The sequence below is a fragment of the Tarenaya hassleriana genome, unplaced genomic scaffold, assembly GCF_000463585.1.
Source record: "Tarenaya hassleriana unplaced genomic scaffold, ASM46358v1 Cleome9, whole genome shotgun sequence".
NCBI lineage: Eukaryota > Viridiplantae > Streptophyta > Magnoliopsida > Brassicales > Cleomaceae > Tarenaya > Tarenaya hassleriana.
Window position 1 is genome coordinate 4,144,612 of NW_010971389.1, and position 13,474 is coordinate 4,158,085.

Here is a 13,474-nt window from a genome sequence, read left to right on the forward strand (position 1 = left end):
TACCTAATTTTGGCTAAATTCTATATTCTTGGAGTTGAATTCTCTTAACGATTCCATTTCTATAATTTTATAGCAGTAATTAATCTATTTAAAATTAATCGTTTATTCTAAAATTAATTAAAAATCCAAAATCAAAGTACAAGTTTAAATGCATCAGCAGTAATACTATCTTTAACTTTTGAAACTTTAGTTTTTACTTCGGGATAAAAGGGTAATTATCTAATAATAACGAACACTGTTGAATTTTGACAATGTCGTATAAAAGAAAATATCGCGTGAAACGTAACAGCCACGTGTACTGTGATCAAACTTTGGTTTATATTATAATATTGTTTCTGTGATGAAATCACAGTATCTGCCTTAGTCACCGCCACGTGTCCACCAATTGAACTAAAAATAAATAACATCTTCAACGGACATGCACATACACACATATACATATATATATATATATATATATATATACATTGTCTATATTTATATATATGATCGTATCATTCTCTCCACACCCTCCAATATCCCTTGAAACTCTGCACGAAAATCTCCCTTCTCCCACGCAAAAACATTCTCCCTCGGCTTTTTCTTGGTCATAGTTTAAAAAAAACAACACATCCAACAAAAAACGAGTCATTATTATAGCCATTTTTTAAAATAATTATTTGACTTTTGGCATCAAGATTCTTGAACAAATGATAAACAAAACGGGAGGAACCATGATGGTCGTCGATCTCAAAAACACACCTTCCAACCACCACCACAGCCAAAGCCACAGCCTCGGCTGCGGCCATAACAAGCCACGCCCTAAATTCGGCGACCTCTTGAAGGCCGATCACGGAATATTCTCCTCTGGCGAAGAAGATTCCTCCCTCGACGTCAACAATAACAGTGTTAACGTTAACGTTCATCATCAGCAACGTTACAGCAACGCGTCGGCGTCCACAATGAGCAGCGCCCCGACAAGCGGCGAGGGTTCTCCGTGCGTAATGTCGCCGTGGGCGACGGGTCGGTCACCGTTCGCGACCCCTTCGAGCCGAGGCTTCTTAGACGATGTCTTTGAAACCAACGGTCTCATAGGGTCCATCGTACGGGAAGAAGGGCATATATACTCACTCGCTGCCGCAGGAGATCTTCTCTACACAGGCTCGGACTCGAAAAACATTAGGGTTTGGAAGAATTTGAAGGACTATACCGGGTTTAAATCCAACAGTGGCCTCGTGAAGGCCATTGTGATATTCGGAGATCGGGTTTTTACTGGTCATCAAGACGGTAAAATCCGGGTTTGGAAGGTTTCGAAGAGAAACCCTGGCCGACACAGGCGTGTAGGGGAGGACATGGTGAAGAGTTCCATGAACCCCAAGCATTACATCGAGGCTCGTCGGAACAGGAATGTCGTGAAGGTGAAGCATTTCGACGCGGTTTCGTGTCTAAGCCTGAACGAAGAAGTCGGGTTATTGTACTCCAGTTCTTGGGACACGACCGTGAAAGTGTGGAGAATCTCGGACTCCAAGTGCTTGGAATCGATCCGTGCCCACGATGACGCGATAAACTCGGTCGTGGTAGGGTTCGACGACTTGGTCTTCACGGGATCGGCGGACGGGACGGCCAAGGCGTGGAAACGTGAGATTCAAGGCAAAGGGACGAAGCATTTACTGGCTCAGGTTTTGCTGAAGCAAGAAAACGCCGTTACGGCGTTAGCCGTCAACTTAACGTCCGCCGTTATATATTGTGGCGGGCCAGAAGGTTTCGGGTTGGTAAACTTCTGGCAACGCGAGAAGCGAGGCCTCTCGCACGGAGGCACGCTCCGTGGGCATAAATCGGCGGTCCTGTGCCTCGCCGCGGCGGGGAAGCTCGTGCTGAGCGGCTCGGCCGACAAGAACATATGTGTCTGGAGGCGCAACCCGGATGGGGCCCACGTGTGTCTGTCCGTGCTGACAGGGCACATGGGTCCCGTCAAGTGTCTCGCCATCGATGAGGACAGGAGCTTCAACCGCCGCAACCGACGCGGCGGGGCAGGTACGGCCACGGCGGGGGAAGAGAGGCTACAGTGGAAGCGTGGATAAGTCGGTGAAGGTGTGGAGGGTGTCGGAGCGGACACCGACGTGGCATGAGATGGAACCGTCGCCAGATATGACGTCATCGTCTCCACCATGTGAAAAAGGGAATGTGTAGATTTCGTTTTCGGCGGCGCGTGAACGATCACGCGCTGTTGTTGAAGTAGTGGACGAGCACTGAGATGACGAGCGTGAGGGTTGCCACGTATGATCGTAGCCGCGAGGAATCGGTTGAGTGAGTCAACGAATAGGGTGATGCCAAGTCAGCAGATTCGATGGTGAGTGCGTTTGATGGCTGTCACGTTATTGATTTTGATTTTTTCCCCCTTTTTTACGGTGAAATTTGTAACAAAACTCGAACCAACATGTTCGTGTTTATCATGTTGTGTAATAATTTTTTTTTTCTATATCCATTTTCGAGTTGTGCTGTTGGATTTGGAATTTTTTTTGTTAAAAAATTTGGATAATTTTAATATAATTTATAAAGATAAGAATAAAAAAGAATTTGGAATTTTGATCGGTCAATTTTGCCTCTTCGTTTATCGTTTGGGTTGTTTTTAAGATGCATCATCATAATTCATAGGGTCAAGGATTCTCCGATTTAATTACGATTAAAGGGTTGGTCCCACATCCGTAACACGTGGCAAGCAATCAGTATACATCCAATTCCTAGTCCATGTATATGGTAGAAGGATCCGGGTATTTTAAAATTTTGATACATTAAACTATTCTATTGTTTAGATTTTTTTAAATTAGTTCCCTTTAATATATATATATATATAAATTGTTAGGAATTTTAACATGTATTTTGACAGATTTATCCTCCAGTTTTTATTAATCTTTGAGCAATATTTCTTAAACTAACAATTTTTTTAAAATGCTAAATTAATCCGATTTATAGAAAAAAAGAGCCAAAGTGTTAGAGATGTCTTCCCTTTTTATAGGAAAAAAAAATCAAAGATTTAAATGAAAGAAAAAAAAAAGTGATTCCGTATTAAGAAAATCCACTGTTCATATGAAAAAATTCGACCTTTTTCCTCCCCTTTTGAAAGGCACGGTTTTTCGTTTTGATTAAGACGAAGGTTCAGATTCAGGGCTCACGAGATTAGTGACTGCCCATTTCGCTTCGGAGGATTGTGGGATTTGTCGTGGTAATTCTCGATTCCTCCTCGTTAATCGTTCTGGATACCGATTGGGTTTTGTTTCTGGGATTTAGGGTTTTGTGCTGAACTTGGAAACAGGGCAAAAGCATATGGCTGCAGTTTTGAGAAAGATCTTACCTGTTCTGTTCCATGATCAAGTCCCAAAAGGGGTCGTGACAGAAACGATCAAATGGAGATGAATTTGAACCCAGACATACAGGAATCAACCCATCTGGTTAAACCTAAGAACTGCAAGTTGCTGTAAGCGTTCGAAGATTCAGACATATGGTGATATATTCTGTCTCTCACTTACAGGCTATGACCAGTACATAGAAGACAGTGATGATGGCTGAGAAAAGGGGGAAAAAAACTCTTTGAAACATGGCGATTCGACCTCCTAGAACAGAAGATTGCAGCGAGTGGTTCCAAGACTTTTAATTCCATTGATCAGCCGTAACCAGAGCAGCAGGAACAACCCTTCTATGGCTCAACGTGCTTTCCACAACATCTGCGTTCCAATTCAAAAGACACCATGATTCCCCTCCTGAGCTCGTTTCCCGGGCACGGACCAAGCCACCGGTCCAAGCTGTTTGTCTCCCGGGTGACTCTAGAGAGTGAAACTGCGGATGAGATGCCCCTAACGGACCCAATTAAGTCCGTTCTAAGATCAATGGGTAGAATTCATCTCAAAAGTTGGCTTGTTGGGGAGGGTGTCTCTGTCCTCAGAAAGACTCAATTTTTCCCACATGTGGTCAATGTGGGACTCTAACACAGCCGTCCATGTTTCAAGAGATTTCAACAGCCAGCCTCGAGGCCAACTTGTCGTCTTGAATCATCCCTTCATCAAGATTCTTTGTGTTTTGAGGCAACCGGAGAAAAGAAACCGAAGCCTCTGTAATGGAAATATGCAGTATAAGTGTATACTACTAAAGGTATAGAGTTCATGTGTTTTAGGGTGGAAGAAGATTCATTCATTCATTGCATGTGATTGTTTGGACAAGTAGAAGGAAAGCATGTGGGTTCAGTTTGAAACCCCTCAACTCAAATCTGTGACACATTAAGTACACTTAATCAATCTCTTGTTTATACACGTTTTTTTTTAATTCAGGAATTTTGGGATATATATCCATGATGTACACAAATGCATGTATACCATGAATGTAACTGCAACAGAGTTCAAAAGAACCCGTGGAGGGTACGGATTATACAGCAGCTAGCTTGCTAAAAAGTTTGAAAGGTTCTTAGATTTGCTGACAACTGATCATTTGGGAATATTAAATCATATACATATGTACCTACATATATATATAGACGTATATAATTGAGAAGGAAAAAAGAGGGAAGCTTGTTGTTGGGGAGGATGATCACCAAGGCACAAAACGGTCCATGAGGAGACAAACAGTGGTTTCAGACATGGTTGTAGCTTCCTGTTTCTCTCTCTTGTCAGCTTCTTCTGGTTGTTGTTGTTGTTGTTGTTTGGACACCTTCTTTGCCTTCTGCATCAACAGCCTCTTGCAGGGTTTCATCCTCTCTCCCAGCTTTGACAGCTCTCCCACCCACGCCTCCATCACTTCTGCCATTCCTCTCTCTCTCTCTCTTGTTAGGGGCAAATGGCAGAATAATACGATTGGCGGGTCTATATAGAAAGAGAGAGAGAGAGACACGAGTATTGTTCCGGTCTTTTCCTCACAAAACCATTGGTAAGGTTTGACGGGTTTAGCGTTTCTTGGGCAAAGACTGGAACTTTATCGTAGCTGCGTACGTAAACGGTAAATCTTGTTTTTTTCTGCCAATATCTTCCAGAATGTAAGAGGAGAGAGAGAGAGAGAGAGAGAGAGAGATTAGGAAAACGAATTCAAATAGAAGATTCAAAGGAAACGATAGGGCATTGCGTGTTTGGAGGAGTTTGGGACCAGACATTTGAATGATTGGAGAATAATATTTACAGAGGATATTCCACCCATTCACACGTTTTATAATTTTTATTTGTAAAATTCAAATATAAATAAATATAGACGATATAATATCGTACCATAGTAGGGGACAATATAAATCGGATATCCAAATTCGTATCCGAATACTTCATTTAGAGTTAGAACTATGTGATTCTATATTATGGATTTGAGATATTCGAAACCCAGATTTCGTAATTTTAAATAAATATTATGGATATTTTTATAAATTTATAGATACAAAGATATTTTTGCCCTTTTGATATTGATATTGATATTATTTGATGTTTTTTTGTGGCCGACCTTTGTGAGGTTTCCACGAATCGGTTCATGAATGGTTGTTCAATTATAATCGTGTAAGTTTTAAGTACAATGATAATTTTATAGATTTAGTTATAATTTTACAAATAAATTCGATGGAAATCAGAAAATTTTCATACGAAATCATCGATTTTAAATAATAAGCAATATATAAATTTTTAATTTGATAATATCTTTTCCCAAATCAATCGACAAAGGAAGATATTATCTTGTGATGCTGATGTGGCTTTTACACATCCACAGTCCACACAGCATCATTGTGTTACCACGAGGACACATATACGCCACCTCAGCATATTTAAAATTAACACGTCATTAATAATATATATATATATATACACACATATATTCATACATTTATATGCATATATATATATATATATACACGTTGACTCGACATGTTGGCGTTGATCTCAATTTTTTTTTTTTGGTACGATTGATTTCAAATTTAAAATAACGTTCTAGTGTTCCAAGTTGCCAAATTCCATTTGAATGTACTCCATACATATATCATCATATCAAAGCGTTCAGAAATAAAATCGAAAACATTGGTTTTGTAAGTTTTCAGTCTAACAAAATTTTGTTTTGATTTTATATTTTTTATTTGTTTTAAATCAAATTTATTGGAAAATCTAAACTATATATAGAAAACCCAAAAAATCTAAAATCAAAATAAATTTTATTTGAATGAAAACTAGAACAAAACAAGTGTGTGTCTTTATTTTATTTCCGAACGTTTCGAAATTAACAAAGATGGGTGGAAATTGGCCACTTGAAACGCTATAATGTTATTAAAAATCATTTTAAATGAAATCAATGTCGATATGTTGAGTCTACGAATGAACTCTTTACTTAGATTTAACGTTTATTCAAGTATCTAATTATTTTCTCTATTTTGATATCTTATTTTTTTTAAACATAATTTAACATTTAAATTTACAAATTTAAGTGATTTAAAAAATATTGTCGAACTCAAACAGAATAGATTTTTGTATGAATTCGAAAATTGTAATATTTTTAAAAATAAATTAAAAAATGTTAAGTACCTATATGGTTGAAAACAATGCTTCAATCTCGTCTAATTTGGGAGACAGGGATCCAATTTGTGCGCCGACATAATCGTTTGGCGCGTCCCGAAGCCTCTTTCCTTAGTTTTCCTTTGAAGAAATCCAACAAAGACAATTTCTCTTTTAAACCCGTCATACGTTTTCTTATTTTGATCCTCAAATTCACATTAAAAATCGAATCTTTTTCATCATATTTGAGATTTCAAGGTACGTTTTCCATGTTTATTTCGTCTAGATTTTCGTATACGAGCTCCTTAATCATCTTCTTGCAAATGTTTCTCACTTTGCCAAATCCATGTTCAGAAGGTTTCTTGACGAGAAAGTAACCGTGACCATCGCGGCTCATCACCAAAGGGTCACGAAGGAACGAGATGAGAATGAGGACAAGAACCCTCTCTACCGATCTCGTGAAGGTTGTAACGATGGCGACGATGATTTTGGCGATGAAAACGAACGATTTCGTGCGAGCAGTGGACACGAACGGAGTTTTCAGCCCTTGTTCGGATGTCCAGATAAGCAAAGGCGACGGTTTCACCTTCGGGGTCGTGATTTCGAGCAAAGAAGCTTTCTTCAACAACAAAATCCAGCTTTCTCCGTGCGATTCCCGGCTCGGGCTAGCCTCCAAAAACGCGAAGCTCGCCTTGTTTAGGCCTAAGGTCGACGAGATTTCCCTCCTCTCCATCGACACCACTCAGTTTAGCCCTGTAAGTTTTCTACGCCCTCGAGGATGAACTTCTGAAATCTGCATTTGCCGCGAGATTATGGGCAAGAAGTTGAGTCTGTAATTTGATTTCAGATGAGGTTAGGATCAAGAAAAGGGTCGGAAAACGGGTAATGCAGCTTCTGGTTTTTTAGGTTAATCGTCTCGTTTGATCTTTTTACAGAGCGAAGCCGGTGGACACATGGTAGCGTTTGCAGGTTCGAAATACGCAGCGAGATCGTTCCCGGCGAAAATCGCCGATGGAAGCAACACAATCACCAGTTTCACTCTTGTAATAATAACCCTTCAAACTCTCACACACATATACGTACATATATATACACGCTTATATCGAATGTATACACACACAGACTCCAGTGGTTACTGACTTGACATGGAAATCTGAAACTTGCAGGTGATGGAGTTTCAGAAGGGAACGCTGCAGAATCTGTTCTGGAAGAGCTTCGGGTGCGATTCTTGCAAATCTGGATCTTCTGTTTGTCTGAACGGAACAGACTGCGCTGTTCCGTCCTCGAAATGCAAGGGAAACGGAGGTCGAGTTAACTGCGATATCGGTATTCAGTTAACGTTTTCGGGCACTGACAAGAACCTCGAGTCCCTGAATTCTTGGTACGAGGTTAACAACCTGAGGCAGTACTCTCTCTTTAACCTCTTCTCCAACGCCCTCGACTCTCTCAACAGTTTCGGGTCGTGAGAGACGAGATCGAGGTCGAGGTTGAAGACGACGAAGAAGAGTGCGTATTCTGTGCTTTTTGTATGAACAATTGTCGATATAGAAACAGTTGAAATTTGCGGGTTTTAGGTGGAAAACAAGACTGGATTTCTTTCACTATATGTATTGGATTCTGGGCTCCGGTTATACAAAACCGAAACTACTTTGGAAAGATGGTAAGGACTTGGAAAAGAGAATCAAAGAATGTTGAAATTGTCCGGAGGTACGAACATGAACGTCCGTACCGACCGAGAAACTCCGAACAAGAATGTTGAGCTTGACATAGTCAACTCACTTCTTGTTTTGTCTTTGTAACACATTGGAACTTGTCAGTGTGTTTCAAAGCATAGCAAGAGAGAGGAGATTTAACTGTAACGAGATTTTAAAAAAAAAAAGGATAAAAACGGTAAAGAGTCAAAGCCTTATTCTTATTCTTCTTCCTCCTCCATCATATGATCACATGGCGTAAACTATCTCTCCGCTGCTGTCGATGTCAAGATCGTCGGGATCACTCTCAAGATCTTCTTCCATTTCGTCGTCAATGTCCAAGCTTCCATTTTCTAAGGTCGAAACAGATAGCAAAGTTCGTATAAATCTCGGAATGGGAGCTCTGAATTTCCACTTGAACATAACAAAACCTGTTGTATAATCATAACAGATCCAAGGGTTGATGAAAAGAAAGGGTTTGTTTTTTCACCTGTTAGGTATTGGTTCAGACACTGAGTCCCGGCTGCAGGGACTGTGGCCTCGGCGATGATCTGCATGATCTCGTCGATGCTTTGCCTCGGTTGATCCGCTTCATCAAACTGGTTGTTCATCGTGTTGTCATCCATCAGATCTGCTGGTAGATTCTTCAGAAACCATTCGTGGTTCCTTATCTCCGGAATGGTTATCCTCTGCAGAGAGGGCCGAATCAGTTCCAGCTCAAAGATCGGTAAAATCAAGAAACTGATTTCGTGACGATAAGTTCAAGCCATTAACGTGAATTTCCAACTGTATTAAAAAGAACCCGGATATACCCTGGACGAATCTTTCAAATGCGGGTTCGGTAAAAGATCGCGGCTTTAGGTCCGGGGTGGGAACAAGAGGAATAACAAGAAGAAGAGAACGCTATGTGTGATAATAACCAAAAAGTAGTGCTCCAAAGATTTATACCTTGGCGGGATCAGCCACGAATATTCGGGATATCAAGTGGCGACAATCGGGAGATATGTGAACGTAATCGGGAATCGAGTACCTAACATTCAGGATTCGCTGCAAAAACATTGTTCCAGAGTTTAGTCCAACCATTGAATATTGCGAGAAAATGTGAGGGAAACTCACTTGTATTGTCTTCCTGAAGTTTTTAGGTTCCTCGGGATCTTCGAAAGGATAAGCTCCAACCAGCATAACATATAAAGTTACCCCGCAAGACCAAACATCTGCTATCTGAAAGACGGTATTTTCATCAACAGACCGGGTGAGTGACTATATGAATCAATTCGAACAGCAACAAATGGGCAGAAGGCCATTGATTACTCTCGAAATCAGCTTCAAAGGATATTATTCTCTCGGGGCATCCACCAAAAATTACCGAGTCGGGATACTTGGCAACAACGTTGCAGGAAAAAAACACACTTCATGCCAATGTATCGGTCTTATCACGAAAAAAAAACATTACTCTATGGAACAAAAAAAGAAAGATTCTCGTACCCAAGTCCTGCATCCAGGGATCAATGGAGAAATGTATACAAATGCTGTTTCGGAACATTGTGATATATTACCTTCCCATCATATTCTTTCTTTAGTAAAACCTCCGGAGCAATATAAGCGGGGGTTCCAACCGTCGATTTTGGCTGTGAGTGCAACACTGAGGACTGAAAACAGCAAAATATAGCAAATTAAAACGGTAATCGTTGAGAGGGAAGGAAAGTACAATATCACATACATCCGGGGAAAAGAGAGAGATCGATACAGAGGAGTAACTTTCGGGAAAAAGATATATATATATATATATATACCTTGGAATACCCGAAATCGCATATCTTTAGGCGAGGTGCCGGGCTGCCATCCAACAACGTATTCTCCAACTTCAAATCCCGGTGACAGACTTGCTTTAAAGGCGAAACAACATACAAAACTAACCATGAATTCAGTACTCACAAAAGAAAGTTCACACAGCAGAAAACTTCACTTACCATAGCATGGCAGTAGCTAACTCCTGAAATGAGTTGCTGGAAGAAAAACCTTGCCTACAGGAAAAAGATGAACTTCTCTTCTTGAGTTATAGATTGACCAAGAACGAAATAATCGGATTTTTTTTCAATAACGACCTCGTCTTCACTGAATCGGCCTGCATTGCAAATTCGCTCAAACAATTCTCCACCAGATGCATATTCCATAACAATAGCCAGATGGGTTGGTGTCAATATAACCTGTAGCCACTCAGTAAATGAGATCTACAAGACGAGTTTCTCATTTCTTGGTGTGAAGTGAATGCAAAAAGCTTAAAGATTTGGACAAACCTCTTTGAATCTTACGATATTGGGGTGTCTTAATGACCTGTGGTTGATTATCTCCCTTTTAACATTCTCATCAATCTGTTATCAACAAGGGGAAAAAAGTGTGTAAAACTCTCACAAAAGCAAAGATGTTCATTAGAATTCCTCAGTATCCAAGAGGCAACATACCAATTGAAATACTCAAGTCTATCAGAGTGAATTCAAGACAAGGATTAAGAATCTGATCTATGAACCCATTATGACTCTCGAGACATAACCACAAAAACTACCATAATGAGACATGAAGACAGACTTTATCATCACTCGAACCAAATCTTTCGATTTCAAGAAAAAGGGTTAACAAAAAACAAGACCCGGATGAAGTGATGGTTCAAGCAAACCGCATTAAGATCACAACACCGTTGAACAAACGGAGCACTAGCAGCGAGTAGGAACTAAAAAGCAGAACTTTTCAATTCCAAGTCTTTTGTCGGTCAACAAGTGAACATGAAATTGGATTCAAGATCAAGAATCTGTTAAGAGAAAAACACTGACCTTCTCACCTCTCTCGATATATTTGACAGCAACAAGCTCATTGGTCTGCTTGTCCCTCATCAACCGGGCCACACCGAAATTACCCGACCCGATATCCTTCACGAGCTCGTATCGGTCGCTGTCGTGCATGATCGGCATGTCCATCCCCTGCCCCACAGCCGCCGCTTGACGATCCATTTCTCCACCCTCTCACTCTCGCTCTCTCTCTCTCCCTCTGCGCGGCTTCAGCTCGTTTTCAGAAGAGATCAGAGCATCATTACACACAAAACGATTCGGCTACCTAACAGAGACCCAACATTACTGCGACCACGACATCGCTGTGTGTTGCCGTGAAGCGAAAAAAAATGTAAGACTGAGCTGGAAAGTTTCCAGATGACGGCAATAACGTGGTGAAATTTGGACCGTAGAGATTGGGAGAAGAAGAAGGAAGGAGAGGGCAAGATGGTGGTGCTTAGGATGATGATGAGGTAGGTGGGTGTGAGAAAGAGACTGCAAAGCACAACAAAGAGAAGGGGAGAAGAAGGAAAAAAAAGGAAAGGACAGTTTTTTTTTGTTTGTGGCCCGTGAATTCGGTAACCTAACAACAGTGGGGTTCTTGAGGTTCTTCTTCCTTTGTTCCCTTCCCCTTCTTCTTTTTTTATGGTTCTAAGAAGAGAAATCAAAAGCTCGTGAACTCGGCTCCTCCGTCTGCCTCTCCACGACTGTTTCTCTCTCTAGAAAAAAAAAAGGAGCTTGCTTTTTCGCTCTGCTTCGTTTGGCCACAGGTTGAAGAAGAGAGAAAGTGATTTAATATTTTATTTTAGCATTTTTTTGGGGGTGAAACTGTGATGTGTGCGGGGAATAGTGAAATGACGTAAATACCCTCTGGAGACAAAGGTACGGTGTAAAAGAGGTTTTGGTGGTCGCAACAGGACAGGAAGGAATGGACCTCTGGCAGTTGAGATAAGGTTTCACGACGAAATCCTTTTCTTATCTCACAATTTAATTGTTAATTACCATAATATATCACTTCATTTGTTCGTAAGAAAATTTTAAATAAATGGATCATATAATTTTAATTATATTTACATGTACAAAAATCCAAAATATGAATCCAAATCTTAGTTAAATAATTCAATAAACAAAATTAATATATAGATTACTACAATTTAAAATTTGAACCCTTTAATATAAATATACTGTATAAAATAATAATTTAAAATCACAGCAGCATAAAGCCTGTTTTCCTTTATATTCATCATAAAATTAAATTATATTGATAAATAGAAATTTACGGATATTTACTAATAATAAGTTTTTGTTATGAACATAGTTATCAATTATTTAAAAAAATCTTGATAAAAAGTTACCATATCTTATTCTTAACAAAATAAAAATAATTATTAATTTATCCTTCCATTTTCAAAACAGTTTTTTTTCTAAATAGTTATTAAATTACATGAAAACTTATATATAATTAACTTAATCTAAATAACATAAATGTACCAATTTCTTTTATATATTTATACGTATACATATATATATAGATATAGGTATATTTTGTGTATATATATTTTTATATGTAAAAATATAATGTATATATATACATACACATATATATACGAATATATATATATATATATATATCAATATGTATATATTATGTATCTGTATTATAAATATATATATATACGTATAAATATTTATATGTATAAACATTTATGTATGTATATATATTAATGTTATATGATATTAGAAGTTTAACTTGAAGCAGTTGGATGATTGCTAATTGGAACTCTAGGGTTGTGGAGGATTGAGGTGGAATAGTGAGAGGATGAGTGACTTATTGGAAAGTGAGTTCGGGGATTAAATTTCAGAGTTTCGGATCCGATATAGAGTCGGGATCGGGATCGGGATCAGAGTCGGGATCTGGATCGGAATCGGTATCGGGAATATGTTTTGAATTTTTCTTTGAAAGATTCCAACGGATTTCGGTTGGAAATTCCGTTGGAATTGCGATTGGAAATTCGTTGGAAATTTTCCAACGGAAAAAATTCGTTGAAATTCCATGGAAAATTCCAACGGTTGTCCAACGACCACCGATTTTCAACGACGAAATTGCAACGGATTTATCCGTTGGAAACATTAATTTCCAATGTAAATTTGGCCATTTTCAACGGATTTGCCCATTGGAAATGACCTTTTTTTTTGTAGTGCAAGAAACTTTAAAGTTGGAGAAGTTTGCGATGAGGATGGCTGCTTATTCCGCCGGCTAGGTCTGACCAATCAAAAAACCTAGAGCTCTCTTTATTCCAGGTGCCAAACCCGGGACGTCAACAATGGAAGACACTTTTTACTGGTCATCATCCTACCTCTTAACCAATCATAAGCCGTACTCTACAACCATTGCATGAGACCGCTCTTTCTCTTCCATGCCAATGGTGAGTTAGAGTAAGGCAATTTGGTTTCGATTCTCTATCCCGAAACACTCTTT

General features: G+C 39.4%; 4 protein-coding genes and 1 long non-coding RNA gene across 7 annotated transcripts in view; 3 read left to right on the top strand and 2 right to left on the bottom strand.

The window, feature by feature from the left end:
• Positions 1-509: 509 nt before the first annotated feature.
• Positions 510-2,506, top strand: LOC104804365 (guanine nucleotide-binding protein subunit beta-like protein). Its single transcript, XM_010528635.2, is given in 2 exon segments — positions 510-2,038; positions 2,040-2,506. Coding segments are annotated over 2 exon segments (1,479 nt in total). The 5' UTR covers positions 510-689; the 3' UTR covers positions 2,170-2,506.
• Positions 2,507-4,255: 1,749 nt separating this feature from the next.
• LOC109116249 lies at positions 4,256-5,016 on the bottom strand. The gene has a single exon (XM_019201369.1). The coding sequence runs from the start codon at positions 4,771-4,773 to the stop codon at positions 4,558-4,560; it is 216 nt and encodes a 71-aa protein (XP_019056914.1). The 5' UTR covers positions 4,774-5,016; the 3' UTR covers positions 4,256-4,557.
• A 1,616-nt stretch (positions 5,017-6,632) lies between these two features.
• Positions 6,633-8,361, top strand: LOC104804369. Of its 2 annotated transcripts, none has more exons than XM_010528638.2 (4): positions 6,633-6,740; positions 6,837-7,237; positions 7,418-7,525; positions 7,649-8,361. In XM_010528638.2, the coding sequence occupies exons 2-4, from the start codon at positions 6,905-6,907 to the stop codon at positions 7,946-7,948; spliced, it is 741 nt and encodes a 246-aa protein (XP_010526940.1). In that variant the 5' UTR covers positions 6,633-6,740; positions 6,837-6,904; the 3' UTR covers positions 7,949-8,361. The 2 variants fall into 2 exon arrangements, with proteins under 2 accessions (XP_010526940.1, XP_010526941.1); XM_010528639.2 differs by having other exon boundaries at positions 6,638-6,740; positions 6,840-7,237.
• Positions 8,159-11,695, bottom strand: LOC104804368 (serine/threonine-protein kinase SRK2E-like). 2 transcript variants are annotated; one of them, XM_010528636.2, is made up of 10 exons: positions 11,002-11,695; positions 10,471-10,545; positions 10,279-10,380; positions 10,144-10,197; positions 9,967-10,059; positions 9,730-9,822; positions 9,290-9,394; positions 9,122-9,220; positions 8,664-8,862; positions 8,159-8,526 (listed from the first exon to the last, which is right to left on the bottom strand). In XM_010528636.2, exons 1-10 carry the CDS (start codon positions 11,176-11,178, stop codon positions 8,423-8,425), a joined length of 1,101 nt encoding a protein of 366 aa, XP_010526938.1. In that variant the 5' UTR covers positions 11,179-11,695; the 3' UTR covers positions 8,159-8,422. The 2 variants fall into 2 exon arrangements, with proteins under 2 accessions (XP_010526938.1, XP_010526939.1); XM_010528637.2 differs by having other exon boundaries at positions 11,010-11,136.
• Positions 11,696-11,863: 168 nt separating this feature from the next.
• LOC104804367 overlaps positions 11,864-13,474 on the top strand; it is a 2,811-nt gene continuing 1,200 nt past the window's right edge. The window contains exons 1-2 of the long non-coding RNA XR_770338.1: positions 11,864-11,948; positions 13,195-13,421. This is a non-coding gene — a long non-coding RNA (uncharacterized LOC104804367). The remainder of the gene's footprint in view (positions 11,949-13,194; positions 13,422-13,474) is intronic.

Excerpts from the sequence above, each read along its gene's own strand:
- LOC109116249 (XM_019201369.1), bottom strand. The coding sequence starts at position 4,773 with ATGGCAGAAGTGATGGAGGCGTGGGTGGGAGAGCTGTCAAAGCTGGGA.
- LOC104804369 (XM_010528638.2), top strand. The coding sequence starts at position 6,905 with ATGAGAATGAGGACAAGAACCCTCTCTACCGATCTCGTGAAGGTTGTA. Across the intron at positions 7,238-7,417 it reads ACACCACTCAGTTTAGCCCT|AGCGAAGCCGGTGGACACAT; the intron begins GTAAGTTTTCTA and ends ATCTTTTTACAG. Across the intron at positions 7,526-7,648 it reads CAATCACCAGTTTCACTCTT|GTGATGGAGTTTCAGAAGGG; the intron begins GTAATAATAACC and ends TGAAACTTGCAG.
- LOC104804368 (XM_010528636.2), bottom strand. The coding sequence starts at position 11,178 with ATGGATCGTCAAGCGGCGGCTGTGGGGCAGGGGATGGACATGCCGATC. Across the intron at positions 10,546-11,001 it reads ATATCGAGAGAGGTGAGAAG|ATTGATGAGAATGTTAAAAG; the intron begins GTCAGTGTTTTT and ends TGTTGATAACAG. Across the intron at positions 9,823-9,966 it reads GCGATTTCGGGTATTCCAAG|TCCTCAGTGTTGCACTCACA; the intron begins GTATATATATAT and ends TGCTGTTTTCAG.